Raw genomic sequence first — 21,673 nt, 5'->3', positions numbered from 1 at the left:
CGCCCACAGGCAGAAAGGGCAAGGGAACAGCCATCCGTCTTGCTCTCCCAAATAGCGACATCACATCTTCCCAGTCCTCAGTCCACAACCCTCTGCCCCAGCCCTGCATACTGGAGGGCATCCTTCCCTTTCAAGAACCCGTCCCCTCAATCCCCAACTCCTCCTTGTCTGCACTGTGGCTCCCGTGAGCCTGTGTCCAAGTGTCTCCTCCCTTAAACGGGCCTTGTTTGGGCTTATAGTTGCTGAGGTTTCAAATCCACAGTCAGCGGGCTCATTTCCGGGTGGTAGTTGAAGCAGAGCATCATGGTAGAAGGGTGTGAGGGAACAAAGCTGCTGTCCATTGGTGGCCAGGAAGAGGGTGGGGAGGCGGGGCTGATACATCATTCAAAAAAAAAAAAAAAAAAAAAAGCATGTCTCAGTGACCAATTTCTCCAGACAGGCCCCACCTCCTACTAGCCCATGCTGCTCCGAAGTGTAGTAAATGGTGGAGTCAGTGCCCTCTGGGCCAATCACCTCTCGCATCATGACCCGATAGCGACCACCCATAGCCTTGAGTTGAGACCCTCTCTTGACCATCCCTCTTGTCTTTGTTCCCTTTGTTTCAAGACTCCCTGGGGAAGCAGGGGTGTCAGGCTGGTAGCTCACTTCCATAGACTGCCTGCCTGGCACTTAGAAAGGTTCCCCACCCCCAGCATAAACCAAGGATGGTAGCGGGTCTGCGGGCTCTGGAGGAGATGGGAGCTGGCCTCAGTTCTGCTCTCCTCATCTGTGGGACCCAGGTACACAGCCGGTGTTGGGTGGGCACTGGTTCTCACCATCTGCATCCTGCTCAACAGGACTGGTTCGGCCAGCTCAGCTGACCCTCAGGCAGTGCTGCCAGGCTGGGGCAGGCCTCTTCTGAGAAGCCGGGGACCAGGAACTTAACCTCTGAGCTCCCATTTCCCCACCCATCAGAGAGAACACCTGCCATGCTGCAGGAAAGGGGCAGAAGCAGAGCTGGAGATATGGAGGGTTTAGAGGGTTTAGAGGTGTTTGTCTCAGCTCCATCTCCAGCACAGGCTGGACCACTCTCTCTGTGTAGGGAGGGTTGTTGTTTTGGTTTGTTTTAGACAGGATCTCTCTACCTTGTACATAGCCCTGGCTGTCCTGGAACTCACTATGTAGAACAGGCTAGCCCCAAACTCAGAGATCCGCCTGCCTCTGCCTTCCAGGATTAAAGGCATGAGCCACGCTGAACCCAGAATGTGTTTCTTTTTTGGACTTGGTTTCACTGTTTAATTCTGGCTGGAACTTGCTGTGGTGAAAGGCACGTGCCATCACCCCAGGTCCCCCAGTATATTTGGTGTGTGATCCAGGTCTCTCCTGTCATCCCAGCCCGGCCACTTCTCAGCCCTCACTCAGCCACTCTTCCCCTCTGTTTACCAAACTCTGGACACGCTGGCCGTCCTGCTGTTCCCCGACGTGTGCCAGACAGAGGCAACGGGCACCTGGACTTCTCCTTCTCCTTGTTCCCAGCAGACTAGCTTGTGCTTGCTTTTTTTTTTTTTTTTTTTTTTTTTTAAACACAGCACTCACAGAAATGTTGCTGACCGCCTGAGTCAGGGTTTTGTCGCTGTGAAGAGAGGCACCGTGACCATGGCATCTCTTATAAAAGAAACCTTTTAATTGGGTCTAGTTTACAGTTTCGGAGGGTTAGTTCGTCATCATCATGGCGGGAAACATGGCGGCATGTTGCTAGAGACATGGCAGGCTCGGTGCTAGAGAAGGAGCTGAGCGTTCTACATCTGGATCCATGGGCAGCAGCAGGAGACCATGCCACACTGGCTAGACTTGAGCTTATAAGACCTCAAAGCCTGCCACCACAGTGATGCACTTCTGCCAACAAGGCCACTCCCTATGGGCCAAGCAGTCAAACACACCAGTCTATGGGAGCCATTCCTATTCAAACCATCACACTGGCCACCTGGACTAGTTGGCTGCCTGGTCATTCTGTCATTTGCCCTACCTTTTTCATGTACCCCAGATCTGGGGACTGAGCCCTTTCCACTCAGCCTGGACCAAAATATGCACCCGCTGGAGGGGCGGGGGAGATGTCCTCTCTTCTGGTGGGGCCGCAGCATTCACCTCTCTTTGTAAACACCTTGTTTACTTTTATTGTGGGCCACCCAGAGTGCCTACAGAGCCGGGAATGGTGGCACACGCCTTTAATCCCAGCACTCGGGAGGCAGAGGCAGGCAGAGCTCTGTGAGTTCAAGGCCAGCCTGATCTACAAAGTGAGTCCAGGACAGCCAAGGCTGCACAGAGAAACTCTGTCTCAAAAAAACAGAAACAAAACAAAACAAAAACAGAGTGCCTACAGAATGGACATCCCCTCCATGGCAGAGGAGCCAAGTGTACCCTTTTCACCACTATATACACACCACACCACACACACACACACACACACACACACACTTGATACTAGTGACTGATACCCACCGAGTGCTTCCTATGTGCCAGGCACTCCCTGCTCTCATCCTTTGGCATATATTAGCTTATTCAGCCCAGCAAGGGGAGTAACAGAAGAGACCTGGGACCCCCGAAAAGAGACTTTGCCAGGATCACAATGCTGGGAAATGACACCACCAGAATGTTTATGGAGCCACGTTCCAGAGGAAACACAGCTGCGTTAGCCTGCTTCTGCCGCTTTAACTGGCCACCTGGAATGATCCATTCACACAGAGAATGGGTGTCTTTTGTCTCATGGAAGTTCTGGTCTGTGGCCTGACTTCGCTGTTCGTTGGCTCAGCTGTTTGTTTCTTTTGTTTGTTTGTTTGTTTGCTTGCTTATTTATTTATTTATTTATTTATTTATTTATTTATTTGCATCTCAACCGCAGTTTCTCCTCCCTCCTTCATGACCACCCAACACTCCTTTATGGAAAAGGGCAGTGTTTTTGACATATGACGACCCAGGGCAACGTATAACAGCAGGAGTGTGTGATGAATAAAACCACTCACCTCAAGATCAGGAAGGAGGAGGAGGAGGACAGGTCCCACAGTTCCCTTTAAAGGCATGTCACCGATGACCTAAAGGCCTCCTACCAAGACCCCATCAACCAAAAGTTCCAAGTCCTTCCAATTATATCAAGCTGGGAACCACACCTTAAACAAGTGGGCCATTGGGAGGCATTCAGCTTCTACACATACGAACACTGCATGAGACAGTGTGTGTGTGTGTGTGTGTGTGTGTGTGTGTGTGTGTGTGTGGTGACTTTAAGGCTCCCTTTGTCCCTTCAAGGACATCAGAACACATACCAAAGAAACAAAGGCTGAGGTGGGGGCTTCTTTTGCAGACTAGACCCTCTCGCTGAGAAAACCCAGAGACATCAAACACTTGTACCACCCGGTAAGGCACCAGCCTAGAGTTGAGAGACAAAGGTCCCAGGGAGAAGAGTATCTCAGAGGGGTGAGCCTGGCAACGGGGCTGCAGCTGCTTAGGAGAGGTGCCCTAGGTGAGCAGCAGGTTCATTTGCACAAGAAACTAGAGGACAAATAGGTGAGAGCTTCCTGTTAGAAGCAGGAGGTCAGGATGAGGCGCTCTGGGAAGGCTTTCAGGACCGCCCCCTCCCGCTCCAACAAGCTACACTCTTGAAAACCAGTGCGTGGGAAATAGTCCAGTTCTCCCACAAAGGAAGACCTGCTCTCAGTCCTCTCACTTGTTAAAGTGAAATGCCAGCCCCTTCGACAATGGCTTGCTAGATGCAAGAGTCAGCCCTTCCTGGAGGAGTGAAACCACACCCAACCCTCACGCCTGATTTTTGTTATATATATATATATATTGTTCTGCATTCCAAAGACAGCGGTCAGATATGCCTTCAAAGAGGATGACCCAGAGGGAGGAGGGGAATCTAAAGTCTAATCGATATACAAATTCCATAAAACTGCATTAAACTAAACACACATACACAAAAAATACACACAAATAAACACATACACACAACACTCACACACGCACACATCCACACATTCACATACGTGCTTACAAAAGTACATAATCACACACAGAAATATATATATTGCACATCTATATGTATAATCACACATGCAAATATATATGCACAAATGCCTTAGTTAGGGTTTCTGTTGCTGCAACAAAACACCATGACCAAAAAGCAAGTGTGAGGAGGGGCGAGGGTTTATTCGGCTTACACTTCCAAAGCACATGGCTTGCTCAGCCTCCTTTCTTATAGAACCCAGGACCACCAGCCCAGGGATGGCACCACACACCATGGCTTGGGCTCTTCCATATTGATGACTAATTGAGAAAAATGACTTACAGCTGGATCTCGTGGAGGCATTTCCTCAGCTGCGGCTCCTTCCTCTCTGGTGACTACGTCTTGTGTCAAGTTGACAAAACCAGCCAGTGCACACGAATTCACACATCTGTGCACACATATGCACAAGAACAAAATAAGGGAAACTGCCTTCGTGCTGGTGACCTGCCCTTTCTTCTTGCAGGATGTTGTTGTTGGGGACACTGGTAAAGGGCATATGGCATTACTCTGTTCTTTTCATTTTTTTTTTTTAATTTATGTGTCCTTGGGGGTGTGGAGAGATGTGGAGGGAAACATGAATGCACTGTATTTCCTGGAGTTGAAGTTGCAGGCAGTTGTGAACCACCAAGTGGCCACTGGGAACTGAATTTGGGTCCTTTGGAAGAGCAGCAAGTACTCTTAATCACTGAGCCAAGTCCCCAGTTCATGTCTATGTTTTATTATTACTATTATTATTATTCAGCTGATTGGGAAAAAGGAAAAGAAACAGGAGGAAGGTGAAGGTGAGCCTTGACTGCCAATTTGGGACACTGGGTCACTGCGGGGTGAGGAAGGAGCTGATAAGCAGGGATGTGACTTGTGTTTGGGAAGGACCACACTGACTGGAATGGGGGGTTAGGGAAGAGCAGGGAACAGGTGGCAGCCTGGGAAGGAAGTAGCTGCTACAGCTGCTACAGCTGCTACAGCTGTTACAGCTGCATTGCTGTGCTGGGACAGGCGTGTGTGAGGAGACAGGACTCAAGACTAGCAGACCAGTCGCTGGCTGGAGGTAGGCTAGGGCTGGGAAAGCTTAAAGGTGACACCTCGGTGTCTGACAGAGGCCAGTGCAGCCATTTGCCCAGATGAGGAAGATGAGGAGAACAAGCTGGAGGATCCATCCAACTTGGGACGTGCTACTTTAAAAAGTTTGTGGGCCATTCTGGTAGAAACAGCTAGGATTCTGTTGGACATCTGGGCCAAGTGCTTGAGAGAGGCTGAGTCTGGAAAGTAAAATATAAGAGCAATCAGAAGGCCAGCCTTCCTAAAGCTTCGGCCCTTTAATAAAGCTCCTCATGTTATTATGATACCCAACCATAAAATTATTTTTGTTGCTGCATCATAACTGTAATTTTGCTACTGTTATGAATTGCTTTTTTATAATTTTTATTTTTTATATTAATCACAGGTTATTCACTCTGTATCCCAGCCATAGCCCCCTCTCTCATTCCCTCCCAATTCCACCTTCCCTCCCTCATCTCCTCCCTGCCCCTTTCCAAGTCCACTGATCTGACATGAACTCAATGGCTGGTTCTTTGACCTCCCCCCACCTCCCAGGGAGGAGCAGCCTTGCTAGGCCACAGAGGAGGACATTGTAGCCAGTCCTGAAGAGACCTGATAAGCTAGGGTCAGATGGGAGGGGAGGAGGACCTCCCCTATCACTGTTATGAATTGTAATGTGCTTTCCGATAGACTTGGGTGAACCTGTAAAAGGGTCCTTCAACCCCCAAAGGGACCACTACCCACAGGCTGATCTAAAAGGAAAAGGATAAAGGGAACTGTGGGCAGAAGAGCCCCAAGGGACAGTCCTAAAACAGCACTTCTTAACAAGGCTCACATCGAGAGCATTGCTCCCTGGGTGAACGGGATGTTTCCGGGGCACACATCCCACCTACAACTCCAGCAAGTACGGGAAACTCGACTTGACGAGGAAGCAAGCAAATGGAGAGCACTGAAGTGCTATTGCTCTTGTCAGTGTGCCAAAATGCCTGGCAGGAGCAATATAGGCACGGAGATGTAGCCAGGTATTGTGGTGTACACCTTTAATCCCAGCACTCAGGAGGTAGAGGGAGGTGGGTCTCTTGAGTTCGAGACTAGCCTGGTCTGCAGAGTGAGTTCCAGGACAGCAGCTAGGGTAAACACAGAGAAAACCTGTCATATATATACATATGGAGAAAGCGTTTCTTCTGGTTTTTATCCAGAAGTATAGTCCATTACAATAGGGATAAAAAGTGGAAAGCATGGCGACCAGGACATGGCTCCTTTAAATTTTGGTGCAGAGAGGAAGACTAGAAGTAGGGTAGGACCGGGCAGGGCTGTAACCCACAAGGAAGGCCTGCTCCCCAGCTGCCTGTCAGGTCGGTCTGATGTCCCAAAGATTCTACAACCTGCCCAAACAGTGCGACCAGCTGGAGATCAAGTGTGCGAAACACAAGTCCGTGGGTGACATTTCGCATCCAAACCATAGCGATCTGTCAGGAAAAAACAAAACAAAACAAAACAAAAAAAAAACACATTCAGGTTAAGGAGCAAAGCAAGAGCCCAAGACGGGAGCCAAAAATGAATTCGAGATCTGGGGGTGGAGTGAGGGACCCTATTACCTAGTGGCTCTCACTGTTAGCGGGCACAAGGCAGCCAATTAAAACCCACACTCCTCTCTCTCCCCGTTCCACTGCAGAAGACCCTGGAATCTGCATTGCCAAGAGGTCTATAGGTACCACCTCTGTGATGGAGAACTGCATCAAGATTCTTGTGGTTGGTGCTGCCAACCACAAGAAGAAATGGGTCCCTGTGAAATAAAGACTAAGAAGGTCTATCAATTTCTACTTCCCACAAGGTCGCTAGTAACTGTGAGAGAGGGAATTTCAGTGGCATTGTGGGAGTGGAAGCCAGATTGCAGCGGGCGGAAGAATGAATGGGAGGCGAGAAAGGGAAGATGGCAAACACGGACCCCTTTTAGGAGACGTTGTTATGAGAGACAAAAGCTAAGAGCATCATCCCCCTCAAATGCTGTCCTCCGTCTCCTGGAGAAAGTGGGAAAGGTGATTAAGGAAATTTGGAGGCTGAATAAGAATTGCCACAGACCCTCAGAACTTTCCAGGGAGACAAGCTGGGAGCTGGCACGTGCCTAGCTGAGTTCATGCTGCCAAGCCTCCAACCAAACCGGGTGTGTGTGCTCTCAGTCTACTCAGATTAGTAACACTCAGGTTAGTGTTAATCCAGTGTCCCAGATCAGACCTTGTTACTGGCCTCCCTGAAGCTCTCCAGCAAGTTCTCCATTCTCACCTCACAGCAGGGGCCATTTATGTTTTAAACCCCTCCATCTAGTACCCTACTTCCTTCTGTGTCTTCACTCCGACCTACACTGCATTGGCCCTGCATCCAGGCCTCCTGGAGCCACTGCCGTTCCCCAGGCAACTTGTATCCCACTCTCATTGGCCTTCTGGTCATCTTGGGTTCTGCCCATTTAGGTACCACACTTAGAAGAGCCAGTACCCTGCCAACCTCTGCTATAGAAACGTGAGGAATAAATGATCCATGTCTTCTGGTGGCTCTCTTCCTGCTGGACTATAGGTACCTTCCCCGGAATCACCAGAGTGGCCAAGGCTGAGCCACCTGTAGATGCCAGAAAACCGGCTAGTGTGGCTTCTCTAATGATCACACGTTGAGCATAGAGTAATTGTTTAAATTATGGGGTATCCCACTAACCCTTTGATCCACTCTTCACCTTCCCCTCACCAAGCCGCACTAACACTCTTTGGTCATTTCCTCCCGAGAAGAATCAGAAGCAGGTTCCAGAGAACTGCCTCTAATGGTACAGGGGTCTCCCAGCTCCTAGGGCAAGGCGACTCTGGTGCATGCAAGGGCAAGAAGAATTGAGTTCCTTCTCCCGGATTATTCCTTGATTCTCTCTTTCAGTCTCTCAAATTCTTCACATCGGTTCAGACGGGATTACCGACGCTGTTACCTGAAAGTACTATGCTGAGAATCAATGAGACTGTCACTGTAAAGCACTAAAACACTACATAAACTCTGGTTATCAGGCTCTTGAGGGCCTTGTAAAATAGCAGATCAGCGTCACGACACCAACAAACTGCATCTGTCATTTTTCAGTGAAGAAAACTCCCAGGGCAATACACCTTCACGAAGTTTGTCTCTCTCCAAAGACAACTTCAGCCTCTGGCCGGCTGCTCCGGCATATTTAAGACGACTATGAGCGAAGCCCCGCCTCCCCAGTCTCTAAGCCACGCCCCTCGCGTAAGCGCCGACCTCCTAGGCCCTTCGGAACCAATTGGCACCTTTCTAGACCAATAATAAGTGAAACTGCTGTCAACGTCCGGCGCGGGGGCGGGACTTCCGTACTGGTTGCTAAGACACTCTTACCCGCTCCTTGACAACCCTGGCGGGGGTGCGCTGGCAGCGGCCTCGGCTCCGGCCCCCGCGGGAGCAGGTGAGGCCGCCGAGTGCGGCGGGCAGCGCGGTGGGGCGGGCCGGCCCTAAGGGAGGGCGGTAGGACGCGCGGGGCGGACAAGGCCTGTCCCAGGACGAGGCCCCACCTAGGTCCCCAGACCACGGTTCCCGGCCAGGACCCCCCTCCCCGCCCCACGTAGGGGACGGTGGAGCTCGGCAATGACATTGCGCCCCACTACCACCACCACTACTCTGCAGGCTGCTCCTCCTCACCCACCCTGGGTCCCGTTTAGCTCCGTGCCCTCGCATTCGCCCTCTTCTGACTCGCGCAGCACTTTGTCCCCTCGCCGCCTCGCTGCTGCTGGCTGGTGAGCTCAATCGCCTCGTCCCAGACCGCTTGATTTGCAGATTTGGCGACGTCCTGGGATTCTCCTCCGTTGGGGAGGACTCAGTCTCCCCATCTATAAAGACGAAATTGGGTTGAACGGTCGCAAAGGCCTTTTGGACTCTGACGTCCTAGGATGCTGTTCTTGGACTCCACTGTCAGCTCCTGGGAGGATGTGTTCTTCCCTCCTTTTATGTAATGCGCAGAACTTGTCAAACCTAAGTTGGATTTTCTCAGTTGTAAGAATCCTGGCAAATTACCTGAGATCTCACTGGACATCAGTCAGTGCATCTATAAAGCCAATATTCTCCTTTGGCAATTGAAGTACAAAGGGCCCACCCAGTCCAGTGCAGATTTAGGGCTTGGTAACTTGCTGTTTTTTTTTCCTGTGTGTGTATGTGTTCTTGTGTGTGCAGGTCCATGTGGAGGCCAGAAGTCATTTGGTGTCTTCACACAATCACTCTCCACCTTATTTTATGAGGTGGGGTCTCTCATTGATGCTAGGCGCTCACCATCAGCCTAGATGGCCAAGGATCCTTCCAGCTGCCTCTCCACTGCTGGGGTCACAGTCGTGGCTGCTACACTCGGATCTTAATGCTTGTGGAGCAAGCACTTTATAAACTGACCCATTTTCCCCAGCCCCCTAATTTCCTTTCTTTGTCTCTTCCTCCCTCACACTTTCCCTCCTAGGAGGAACCCAGAGATTTCCTGTGGAGCTGGTGTCGCTTACTGTCCACCATCTGCAGATAGGTCTCAGACCTGCCCTCTGGCCTTGCTCTTTCCCCTGTACTCTCCAGTTAGGGATTCTCGGGGTGCAGATGGGGTGAGGAAACTGGAAGAGGTTGATATGGTGACGTGAGAGCAAGACCCCCTAGCTTCCCTCTCCCAGCCGTCCTGTCATCTTGTGCTCCTGATCAGACGTCTCCATTTGCCTTTCTCCAGCTGGCCTGCCAAAATCAAGCTGGCCCGCTTCTCTACCTGCCCATCTGTTCTTCCTGGTCACTGAGGAAGTTATCAAGTTATCATGGTGCTGACTCCGTGGGGATATCACATCCTTTCCATTCCCTAGGCTGCCGTTCTGGTGCAGGCCTTCCAATGCCTGTCACTTGGGCTGTTGCTGCAGCTTCCTAACTGCAGTCCCTGTCAATCCAACTCACCGGCCACGGTGCTGCCAGCTTGCAACCCAAGTGCTTCTGAGGTGGTAGCAGCAGTATCAGGAGTTCAAGCTTGTCCTCAGTTGCTCAGTGTATTCAAGGCCACCCTGTGTTATATGAGAGCCTATCTCAAAACACAAAATCTGCACTTTTTTTGCCAAGGTTTTAGGGGCTCCTGCACTTCCACAACCCATCCTCAGCCTCCCCCCGCCCCCCTTCTGTCTCTCAGTCCCAGGAAGCCTTGAACTTTCTCTTGCAACCACTGCATTGCTCCCGTGTGCAGTCTCCTGTTATGCCTGCTTGGCAGGACTCTCACTCACCAGGACTGACCCCTGGCTGCCCTTAACTCTGGGCTTCTCTCGCTGTCCTCCCACCCCCTCCCAGTTCTCTTCATTCTCTTTCTTTTCTTTCCGCCTTGAACCGTAACTCCTGGGTCAGGTTTCACCTATGCTGGAAACACCATGACAGCGGTGCTGCCCCCTGCATGGTTACAGTGGAGTTGTCAGTTGTCAAAAGCTTGGTCTTGAACTCATGTGTACTTGGAGTGGGATCTGGCCCTCCATGTCTCAGCTGGACAGAGAGTCACTTTGCTTTGCTCAGCCAATGTGCTCATCAGTAACAGGGAGAATAGTGCCTGTCTGGCAATTTGTTGGGGGTAGTGAATTTTTGAGAACCTGTGTGTAGAATTTCTCTACTGGTCTCTGGCTAAAGATCAGTGTTAAGTAAATATATATGTTTTGAAAATTGTGTGTGTATATACATGTTCACGTGTAAGAGAGCCTGTGCGTGTGTTTGGAGGCCAGAGACGGATGACCAGTATTTTTCTCAGCCACTCTGCACTTTTTTTTTTTTTTTTTTTAAAGACAGAGTCTCTCTTCACGTATTGACTATATTGGGTGGCCAGCAAGCTCCAGAGTCCTCCCGTCCCTGTCTCCCCAGCACTGGGGTTGCAGCACGGAGCACAGTACTCAGCCACCTCTGGGGGGTGACTTACGTATGAGGGAAGGAGAGGATGCGAGCATGCACGTGTGTCTCCGTCTCTCCTTCCACATGGGTTTGAACTCAGGTTGTCAGGCTTAAACAACAAGCACTTTTACCCATGGAGCTGTCTTTCCAGCTCTACACCCAGCTTGTCGTGTGGGTGCTGGGGATCTGAACTCAAGTCCTCAGGCTTGTGCGGCAAACCAAGCTGAGCCATCCCAGCTCCAGTGTTCAGTAAGTATTATTGGATGGCTTTGAATGGACCTCTCCCCTCCCAGGAGGCCATTGAGATATAATGTAATTACACTTTGGATATCTTTTGGACTCCTGCCATGTGTCTGCCACTGGACTGCTCATTCTGGGATAGTGAACGAGGCTGCAGTCCCTGAGCGCCGGGGGATTGTCTGGACTCACGACCCACGGCGAAATCGTGATCACTTGTAAGATGTGACTGATGATTAGCAGTCATCATTTGTTTCCCAGGAAAGAAGTCAGTGCCAAGTGCAATTTGATCCTGTGATAATGTCACTCTTAATTTCTTACGTTCAAATCTGTTCTGTTGGGTGAGGAAGAAGTGAGGGAGGCTGGGTAACCCGTGCCGCTGGCAGCTGCTCTCATGCAGAGCCCATGGCTGCCATGGTTCTGACTTTTTATTACGCTGTCTCTTAAGGAAAATGTTTGGAATCTCATCCAAATGTGGTTGTGTCCATGGGGGTGTACTGTGTGAGTCACTGTCGTTTAGCATGCCGCCGTGTTGGACAAAGAAAACGTTGAGTCGCCTAGCTCAGCCAGTCAACAGATGTCTTTTCTAACCCCACCTCTCCCACCCCTTCTTCCCCTTCTCTTCCTCCTCCCTCTCCGTGATCAAAACACGAAGAAGTTTATATTGGGTCTCAGTAAAATTGAGAAAAAAAATAAAGACCTTTTACAACCAGATGAGATAGCTTTTGAAACATAGAAAAGTAATTTGTTTTGTTTTTCTGTTTGTTTTCAAGACAGGGATTTTCTGTGTAACAGAGCCCTGGCTGTCCTGGACTCGCTTTGTAGACCAGGCTGGCCTTGAATTTACAGAGATCCACCTGTCTCTGCCTCCAGAGTGCTAGGATTACAGGTGTGCACCACTATGCCTGGCCTGGTAACTTTTTTTTTTTTTTTAAGGGACTGGAGTTATCCCCTCCCTATTGTCAACCTATCTCTTGTTTACAACAGATGAAGCTAGACTTCCTTCCATTTTCCCTTCCAGCTTGCCCTCCTCCTTCCCTCCCTCCTTTCCTTCTTTTTTCTTTAAGAAAAGTTTCTTAACACATGGTCTTATGCCGGGCGGCGGTATTTGCTCAGGGCTTCTCAGAGAAAGCCTGAATCAGGAAAACCAAGGTGGGTGGGATTGGGGGGACAAGGTTGTCTGTTGCCTTGTTTGGTCTGAAACCCATTATGTAGGCCAGGTTGGCTTCTGAGTGCTGGGATTGCATGCATGATGCCACAACACCCAGCTAGCTGATGGGCTTTTGATGCCCTTACAGTGAAACTGGAGACCGGCAGCCCGGCAGCCCTGGGTTTGCTCCTCACTCTGTCCCAACCTGGGTAGCCCAGGCCTTTGGGGATCCGCTCATCACCTGACCTCCGTGTTGGTGTGCCTGAATCCTTTTTCTCCTCACCATGTCAGCTTTGCTGTCATTTGTTTGTGGAAGTAGGGTATGGAATGGCAGAAAAAGCAGCGATGGGATGACCAAGGTGCCCGGTGCATGCCCCTGTGTGGGTAAGTGGGAGGCACAGAGGAACCACAGCGTGAGAAGATAGAGCTACTGTGGGTTATCTATTGCTCAAGCATCATCTCAGTTGCCAAGATTTATTTAAAGCATGTGTTGCTTTAACATATTATATTTTTTATACTATCAATGGTCAAATTAATGTTCTGCATAAAAGAGATAAACAAACTCTCTCAAGTGATCTTTGAATGGCCATCATGGTTAAGACGGCTTCCCCTTTCCTTTGTCCTCAGTTAGCTATTCTTGTCATTCTCCTATGCTTGCCTATAATAGACTAGCTATGCTGGCAATGCATTCAGCCTTGGCCTCTATTACAGCCACAATTTTCTCCTTAAAAAATAAAAATGGGGGAAATGTGGGAGGCACAGAGGTCCTTGTGGTCACAGATAAGCACAAGAGGAACCTGGAACGTTAAACACACAAGGTTGTTTCTTCAAAGGAGGGGATGTGTAACCCGGAAGGCTGGGAGCTGACATGGTTCACAGCCTGGGGACCTTTGTACTATCTGTGTGTCTGAGATCACACTGGATCTTCCCAAGACTCCCATCGTGAGCTTGTCAGTCTACAGAACCTGTCTTGATGGAAGATATCCCATGTACTCTACAAAGGGCTTTGATGTGGTCATGTCTTAAGCTTTATTGTGTACATGGGATTGATTTCATTATCACCAGGAGACTTTTCATCAGATTGCGCTATTGTTAAATGTGTCTACAATAAACTGCTCCAGGTCAGAGTCTAGAACCAACATAGGCTACTTCGTCGTATTAAACTGAACTACCTTCTTGCCTCCCGCAGTTTGTTACTCTGCTGGCTACGGTGGTCCCAGAGACACGCCCCCATACCACCTCTCCAGTGGGTAGAGGCGGGAGGCAGGCACAGATAGGTGGCTGACCTGGAAGGTGCGAATATTTAAGTTATTTCTTGTAAGGAAAAAAACATGGAAGGTGAAGCCAGGAGTATGGATCTGGGCTCAGATCCCGGCTCTATAAATGTTGGCTCTTGGGCCCGAGATCAAACCTCCCCAACCATTGGGTGCCTTTTGTCCCTCTTCCCCTAAGATTTGGAAGCCAGTTCACTGGGGAGCTCTTGTAGAGTTGCAGCAACAAACGTGAAGATGAAGGTAGACTGTAGCCATGCCGCCATTGGTCCAACTCAGGCTCCACTGGTGTCCTCGTGACTCTCTCTTCTCAGTGCTAAAGCAGAGTCCTTCCCACAGCGGGCCTGGGGGTAGTGGGCACGTGCTGGGTCCAGTGTACGGTTGCCTCCTGTGGGGAAAGAGGGAAAGGCTCCTTACTGCCACCCACCAAAGGTGTTGATCCTCCTGTGAAGTAGAGCCTGCTCAGCCCCCGTGCGTGATGAGGCTTAGGGGAGGAGCGCCCGTCAGGGTCAGAACAGATGTGTGTCCAGACTCACCTGCAGAACCTGTCTTTGGGAAACACCGTGACACACTCCAGAAGGGGCCTGTGGTCTCTCGTTTATGTACTGGTTATAAGCTTAAGGACCAAGAACGTTCCAGGCATTAAGTGTCAGCATATATGCAGATGAGCACACACATGTAGATGCACGCACAGCTGGCAGATATTTTTTGGCCTCATTTCTCAGAGACCGTGAATTTTTCTCCTATCTCCCACACAACTCTTACCCTCTTAAAGATTCTCCTCAAATACTTCAGAAGCAAAGTAACGAACAGTGACTTAAGGTCACCGTCACAAAGAACAAAGGCCTTCCAGACAGGCGCACTGGCTTTGACAAGGCAGTGGGGATCCCTGTGTGAGCCTCCTGGGCGAGGTTCCACAGAGCACTAACGGAGTCCTGGGGGAGAGCAGGTGCCACCATGGGCCAGATGGTGGTGTTGAGCTTTTGGTGGCCCGACTGTGGCACACTTACATTATTAAAAAGTGTGGCCTGGTCTGATGCAGCCTCTCCCAGACATGAGCTCATTCGCATGGGAGATTGATAAGGTTATTAAAACCCCAGTTGTGCTATTTTGGGTAGCATCCGTTCAGCAGGGAGTGCTAATCGTGGCTGAACGACTGGAGCTGTACCAGAATGATACAGGTCATAAAAATCCCTCTTCCCTCTCTGTGGAAGCACGTCATCTGTAACAAGTCCCCTTCCTCCGTGAGTCTTACCGTTTTGGATTGCCAGGAGTATATGCAGTGATTAGGAAAAGCTGTTCGTGTTCATGAGTCATGGTCATAGCATATTCGGTTGAATGATGTTGTTTGAGTTCTGTATGGAAGATTGATAGCCCCAGAGAGCAGAGCAGCAAGAACCACAGAGGACCAGTACTTCACACCACTCTCAGGAAGCTCATGTCAGCCTGCCAAGAATGAGAACAGCATCTCAAAGACAAAGCCCAGGCCTGGCTGCAGCCCCTTGTTCAGGGCTCCAAAGCCAAGGAAGTAGGCAGAATTCCATTCTTTTAAAGAACCAGAACCTAGACTCAATATTTCATCGGTTTGTTGACTTGTATATCTATTTTTGCAGCTTCAGGGACAGAACTCAGGGCCTTTGACCGGCCAAGCAAGTGCTTTTCCATTTAGCACACCTGCAGCCCCTACACATAAATGTTCTGACTTGGCATCCTCCCCTCCACACCACTGCTCCCTAGAACTATCCTGGGGTCTTTCCTGAAGAGGGGACTCTGGTAGCACCCCTGAAGTCCTGTGTGCTTCCACAGATTCTGTAGACGTACACCCTGAGTTCTGTGTTCCCTGCCTGGCAGCCTTTCTTAGCTCTGAGAGTCAATCTACTTGAGTTGAAACACTTAAGTGGAAGATGCTAGAGCAGCTGCTTCCACACTTTAAGTTGTTCCCACTTGGGATTCTCAGAGGTAAACAAAGCAGAGAGCCCTGGCACCCCTGCCAGTACCGCCTTGTGAAGGTGGCCGAGGAGCTGGTGAAGTGGCATTACTACAGCTGGGGGTGCAGGCTGGGTTGGCAGACAGGCTTTAACCCAGTGAGCAGAGATGAATGGCCCATCGGATTTTTGTGGAATAAGAAACCTGACCAGAAAGTGCAGTGGGATTGTGCCTGGTTAACAGCCAGCTCATATGTAGAGACAAACAAAACCTGCTAAAAGCCAAGCTGCACAGATGCCCAGAGTTAGAAGATAAGGGGAGCCATCTGTCCTCTGGGAAATCAGAAAACACCAGTGTTGTGGAATGGTGGAGTCCATGCCAAGCACTGAGCCTTGCTCGAGGGTGGCCAGCAACAGGGTGGCGCTGAGGCTGGCCGCAGCATCAGAGAGGTGTCAGTTAACAATGTAGTGCAGGGGGAAAGAGTACCCAGAAGTCTCCGTGCTCAGCCAGGCCAGACCACAGTCACCCCAGGACTGCACACACTGGGAGGGGAGGGGGAGCACTCACATTACTGCCAGGCCATCTGAGCCGCACTTGTGCTCAGGGGTGCAGCAAGGGCCCACGTGTCAGCATGAAGTGAGGTATCTGCTCCAGGGCAGTGCTGTAGCCAATAGCTTGCCACTTTCCTGAGCTGAGTGACCTCAGGCCAGACGTGGCAGCTCTCCGGCCTCCACTCCCAGGCTCTAGCTTCTGCGGCCATCCTCATGGAGTGCTGGGAATGGGGGCTAGTGAGTAACAGTAATCCACATTACCTGCTCTTACCACCTGCTGGCCAGGCACAGTGGCCTATGCCTGCATTCCCAGCTGCTTCAGACTGAGGCAGAAGGATCACTTGAGTCCAGAAGTTTCAAGCCAGCCTGAACAACCACTGTCTCAAAATATGTATCTGTATACGTACCACTTGGTTAATATGCTGGGCATCTTGGCGTTCAGTGGCTATGCAGAGAAATTTAATTTAGACATAGATTTAAGAAATGTCTCTGTGTCAGGTGATGGTAGCACACGCCTTTAATCTTAGCAGTTGGGAGGCAGAGGCAGGTGGATCTCTGAGTTCGAGGCCAGCCTGGTCTACAGAGTGAGTTCCCGGTCAGCCAGTACTACACAAAGAAACCCTGTCTCAACAAAACAAAACACAAATGCCGCCATGATGACCTGAGGTGTCTACTGTAGATTGCTAAGGAAGGTTCACCGTCACAGTGGTTTGCATTCATACATTTCAGTACCTCCTTGAGAGGAAGCGCTTTGATTTTATTCCAGGATGATGAAGAAGCGTCCTGACTTCTGCAGAGCTGGCAGTCATTTAAGCAGCAGTGCATCTGTTTATAAAAAGCCCCACCTGTCGTTAGATGCCCAGATATGATGGGGAGGGGCTTGTGACTAGAAAAAACTGTAGAAACCCTGTCTTGGGGATAGAGGGGAGAAAAAGAGTCTAAAACTGCTATTAAGTCCCCTGGGAGCCAGAGGAAGGGAACAGACACTGACCAAGTGACACCCAGTTGCCTGCTTTACAGGCCTTCTCTCATTGACTTCCCAGGGTGTGGCCCCAGTCACTGATGAGAACTCATTTGCCCCAGGCTGTGCTGCTGGTCATTGGCTGAACTGATACCAGTGCCTGGGCCTTCCAGCTCCTGGGACCTAGCGGCCCTGGGTAGAGTAAGCAGGGACCATCAAGGCACTTAGTAAGCCAAGAAAGCCACCACACAGCACAGTAGCGCAGCACTCTGCAGAGCAGGGTCCTGCAGAAGGGCCCCTCCCTTGGGGACAGCCCAGATTGCCAGTGGTCACCTGTGCATTTGGCCTCCTTCCTACCAGACAGGCTGTCATCAGCCCTCAGAAACTGTCCTTGCTAACTGGTAGCTCTCCTCTCCACCCTGGGTCTGGCCCACAGTCAGTATCTGTCTTGACAATGACAGTGTGTTCTTGCAGCATCTCGGGTTGACTCACCCTCCGTCTGCAGACTTGCTGGCCATTTGGGAAAGGAGGCAGAGGCGTTGAGATGGGGAGGTGTCAGATTGTCACCGAGACATTTCTAATTTGTGATGTGTGGTTTTGAAGCCAACTCTTCCCTCCTGCTTTTCCTGTTTTCTGCAGCACCCCTTGGGGAAAGACATTTTCTGCTCCCGCCAAGTTGGCAAGGCCTGCTTGCCGAGCCCGGCGGGCGCTGTGACTGCTGGGCCCGGTGCCTCCTGAAAGCCCCACTCTCCTGAGGGCACACTGGGAAGATCATGGGAGAGGCAGAAGGCAAGAAAGAGGATGCTGACTATAAGCGGCTGCAGACCTTCCCCCTGGTCAGGGTAAGCTTCAGGAGGGAGGAAAGTTGCCACCACGCCCATGGCCTGCAGGTGGGTGGAGCTTGCAGTGAGGAGACCAGGGCTCTGCTGGCTCCAGCCCAAACATCTACAGTCACAGCAACTCATTCTTTCATTCATTCATTCATTCACCAAATTGTGCCCAGGCCACCTGCTGTATGTCACAGGCGGAGATGGTGGCCAACAAGGCAGGTGATGGTCTCACCGCCATGAAAGCACACAGTGGCAGGCAGTAAGTACTAGAAAGAAAAACTGAATGGTATAGGGGCCAATGCCTGGAAGAAGTCAGATCAGTGAGTGTCATCAAGTTAGGCGGCAGGCCCTACAGGGACGTGAGGAAGGATCCTCCCCTCGGAGACTGAGTGGGACAAGTTTGGGATAGTCATGTCTGGCTTGAGCCCCTGAAGAGTGGCAGGTCTGAGGGGCAGAGTGATGGTGGTGTCGGCCTGTGCAGGCCTGGATGGTAGCCACTCGAGGAACATGGTGAGGAATATGGAGTCTGTCCTGAGGTCCCAGGAGCAGTGAGGGGACAGACGTAGGGTGGCATTGACTCATGTTGTTTTCGTTAGTCGCTCTCGTTGTACTTAGGAGAGTGGATTCAGAGGACCATGTTAAGGCTGACATGAGATGTAGTAGTCAGGCCTGTAGTGGAGATGTGAGGTTGGCCCTGGCCAAGGTGCTCACTATGGGTGGGGTCTGGGTGCCCGGGGAAGAAAGTGAAGGTGGGGCTCCCTCCTACACATGTTCCTCGCAGAGGGCCATGGGCCCCAGAGTCTGTAGTTCAGCTCCATCTACCTGTTCTGCCCTAGCTGTAGGCCCCAGCCATGGATAAATCACTTGCCCAGGGATGAGCCAGGGAAGCCACCTAGTGTTCATTCCTTAAGCTTAAGACTGAGAGGCTGGCCAGGAAGGCCAGGTCACGGCTAAGCCTCTCTCTGTTTGTCACCCTGCCCTGTCTCTAGCACTCGGACATGCCAGAGGAGATGCGAGTGGAGACCATGGAGCTTTGTGTCACAGCCTGTGAGAAATTCTCCAACAACAACGAGGTATTGCCATCAGTGCAGGCGGCCCCTGTGCCTCTGTGACCCTGTGTGGTAGGGTGGCTCCAGAGCCACGTAGCCAGCTCTACAGACCTGCCGGGACAAGGCCAGAGCCTTGCTTGGAGGTGGTCACTGTTCTGGAAGGCCAGTGAGAGGAGAGGTTGGTTCTAGCCAGGGAACCAAGGGCCACACTGAGCCCCAGAGGGAGGGAAGCCAACAGGGTCTCCACAGCACCTCTGCCCTCAAGAGGGCTGTTTGGCTAGGGCATCTTCCTGGGCTCATCCCAGCCATGAACAGAGGCCTGCCAGGCATTCATCCATGAATTCATCCATCCATTCAGAAAGAGTAGAGTCCCAGCTCCGCTACAGGTATTGGGCTCGGTCCTAGAAATGTGGCCACAGGTACCAGCCAGCGGTGCCATTCATGAGGCTGTGGTGAGGAAGGGTGGATGTGGCCACATCCCATCCACAGCCCTCTGTGACTGTTCTCAGTACAAACTAGTTCTCAGCTCTCACCCCAGAGCCCGATCTGTAGGCTAGGGGTGATGGCACCTCTTTCCTCAGACAGAGGCGATGGGCACACAGTGCTCGGTGTTATTTCCTCTCGTCTCTGCAACAGCCTATGTTCGTGTCCCTGTTTTCTGGTGCACAGCTGGGGGTGTTGGTGCTGCTCCGGAGCCCAGAGTAACAGCCAGCCCTCCGCTCAGGCTTCCTCAAGCCTCTGTGCCTCCCCACCTCTACCAGTTCCTGACTGACTGACGAGGTGTCCCGGTGCTGTTCCCCTGTCATAGCCCTGCGGGGGGCTGCTGTGTAGAAACGGCTGCGGTGGTCTCAAGGGCAGACTGATGTCAGGCCGAGGCAGCAGCCTGTTTCTGTCCAGAGCTCAGCACCACGCTTCTCCTTCCTGGTGCAGGAACTGGCTTGTGCCTGTCACTGCCCCTGATTGGGACCCTCTCCCTTCCAGAGTGCTGCAAAGATGATCAAAGAGACAATGGACAAGAAGTTCGGCTCCTCCTGGCATGTGGTGATCGGCGAGGGCTTTGGGTTCGAGATCACCCATGAGGTGAAGAATCTGCTCTACCTGTACTTCGGGGGGACCCTGGCCGTGTGTGTGTGGAAGTGCTCCTGACATCATCCCTGCAGCAATCCTGCCTCGCTGGGCTGGGGAGCCGCCTAGGCTCTTGCAAGGAGAGTTGACAGTCTTTTTCTTTTGTCTTTGTGCCCGGTTTCCTGAGCCACACCTAGAGTGACATCTCCACTCCCAGGTTCTCCGTTGTCTTCCCCTGAGTCCTGAGCTGTGGACAGACATCTCTGTGTGTATGAGGGGTGGGATTATATGACAGGTGAAGGGGTGAGGTCATGGGATTTCCTCCTTAGAATGGACTGGTCCCACTTTTTCATCCTAGGAGCCCCAAAACCCTTCTGCCCCCAGGGACTGTTGGGAAGTATCTCCCTCCCTTGTCATTAGTGGCTATGTGGAAGCAGCCTAAGAAGAGACTCCTCTCCTGTCTCCTCTGAGGAGACACAGGGCCCTTCTGTCCTTGTCATTGGGGAAGGGGCTCCCTCTCCCCTCCCCCAGCCTGACCCAGGGCCGACCAGACCACCGCATCCTACCGGACCAGCAGCAGTTCACAGTCCTGGCTTTGGCATCACAGTCTTCCTGTCCCCTTCTCCCAGCCCAGGCCACAGGAACCTTTCACAGCACCTCCACCAGACCGGCGGCATGGCTGAGAGCCAGGGCCTGGTGCAGAATGAGTTCTCCAGGGGTTGCTGAGCTCCGGTGAGATGCCTGGGCCAGGAGTGCTCTCACCGTGAGGCCCCGTTAGCAGGGAAACCTGGCCTGCCAGGGACTTCATCAGGGACCGCATGCTATTTGTACTTCTTACCTTGCTGGCTTTTCTAGATTCTTTTTGAGTGTGGGAAGAAGGGTTTTAGTAGAAGGGTGAATCATATTTTACACAGTGGTCTTATTTATATAAATGTCTTGGTTTTTACAATTAAATGACCAAAAACTAAACTTAGTCTATGGTGTATTGAGGTTCCCCAGAACAAGGGCTCTGTTCAGCCCGAATCCGCCTGTGTGTGCGCCCAGTTGTAGCAGATTTCCATCAGATCCTCTGGACAACGATGCAAAAAGACCAGTGCAGTGCCCCTGGGGAGGGGCGAGTGAGTGTCTGTGCCTGTGTGCGCTCGAGTGCACGTATGTGCCTGCGTGCAAGCCTCTGCACAGGTCAGAAGTGTCAGCATAGCCATCTGGGCAGATGTGAGGGGTAGGAATCGGCCCTTCTGGACCAGGAGGGAGGCAGCTCCTTGGCTCCATTGCTGCTAGAGAGGTGGGCAGCCCTGTGCCTGAGACTGGAGGTGGTGCCCAGGTGGGGTGGTGCAGGAGGCGGTGAGGGGCACCAGCCTGGAATAGTTGCGGCTGATCAGCGCCTGCCTTGCATCTGTTCTTGCCTTAATCTGCCACACGTGGGTGCTGGCAAGTGAGGCTGCTTTAGCCAGCAGCCAAGGTGGAGTGGTGGCTGGGATTATGGGCCCCAAGGTCCCCAGATCTGATCCCTTTGTTGTGTTCTAGGTCTCAGCAGCTTTGCCTGTAGAGTGGGTGTGACACTGGCCTCCAGAGGTTGCTGGAGGGTTTGCTCAGCTGACACCCAAGTGGTGTGCACTGGCCCACCTGGGCTGGGAAACTCAGCA

General features: G+C 51.5%; 1 protein-coding gene and 1 long non-coding RNA gene across 2 annotated transcripts; one reads left to right on the top strand and one right to left on the bottom strand.

Annotated features, from left to right (window-relative positions):
• Positions 1–4,439: 4,439 nt before the first annotated feature.
• On the bottom strand, positions 4,440–8,990 carry LOC129673292 (uncharacterized). The gene is made up of 3 exons (XR_008719639.1): positions 8,760–8,990; positions 6,460–6,543; positions 4,440–5,295 (listed from the first exon to the last, which is right to left on the bottom strand). It is a non-coding gene; the product is annotated as an uncharacterized LOC129673292 (long non-coding RNA).
• On the top strand, positions 8,449–20,987 carry Dnal4 (dynein axonemal light chain 4). The gene is made up of 4 exons (XM_055603030.1): positions 8,449–8,522; positions 17,723–17,925; positions 18,903–18,986; positions 19,944–20,987. Exons 2-4 carry the CDS (start codon positions 17,857–17,859, stop codon positions 20,106–20,108), a joined length of 318 nt encoding a protein of 105 aa, XP_055459005.1. The 5' UTR covers positions 8,449–8,522; positions 17,723–17,856; the 3' UTR covers positions 20,109–20,987.
• Positions 20,988–21,673: the final 686 nt, after the last annotated feature.

Source organism: Psammomys obesus, unplaced genomic scaffold, assembly GCF_907164565.1.
Source record: "Psammomys obesus unplaced genomic scaffold, mPsaObe1.curated_primary_1811, whole genome shotgun sequence".
NCBI lineage: Eukaryota > Metazoa > Chordata > Mammalia > Rodentia > Muridae > Psammomys > Psammomys obesus.
Note: the sequence above shows the minus strand (reverse complement) of the source record. Positions and strands in the feature narration are given on the sequence as shown.

Bases quoted from the DNA above. Each gene is read 5' to 3' on its own strand.
- Dnal4 (XM_055603030.1), top strand. From the start codon at position 17,857: ATGGGAGAGGCAGAAGGCAAGAAAGAGGATGCTGACTATAAGCGGCTG. The intron at 17,926-18,902 runs GTAAGCTTCAGG...CCCTGTCTCTAG, and splicing joins AGACCTTCCCCCTGGTCAGG to CACTCGGACATGCCAGAGGA. The intron at 18,987-19,943 runs GTATTGCCATCA...TCTCCCTTCCAG, and splicing joins AATTCTCCAACAACAACGAG to AGTGCTGCAAAGATGATCAA.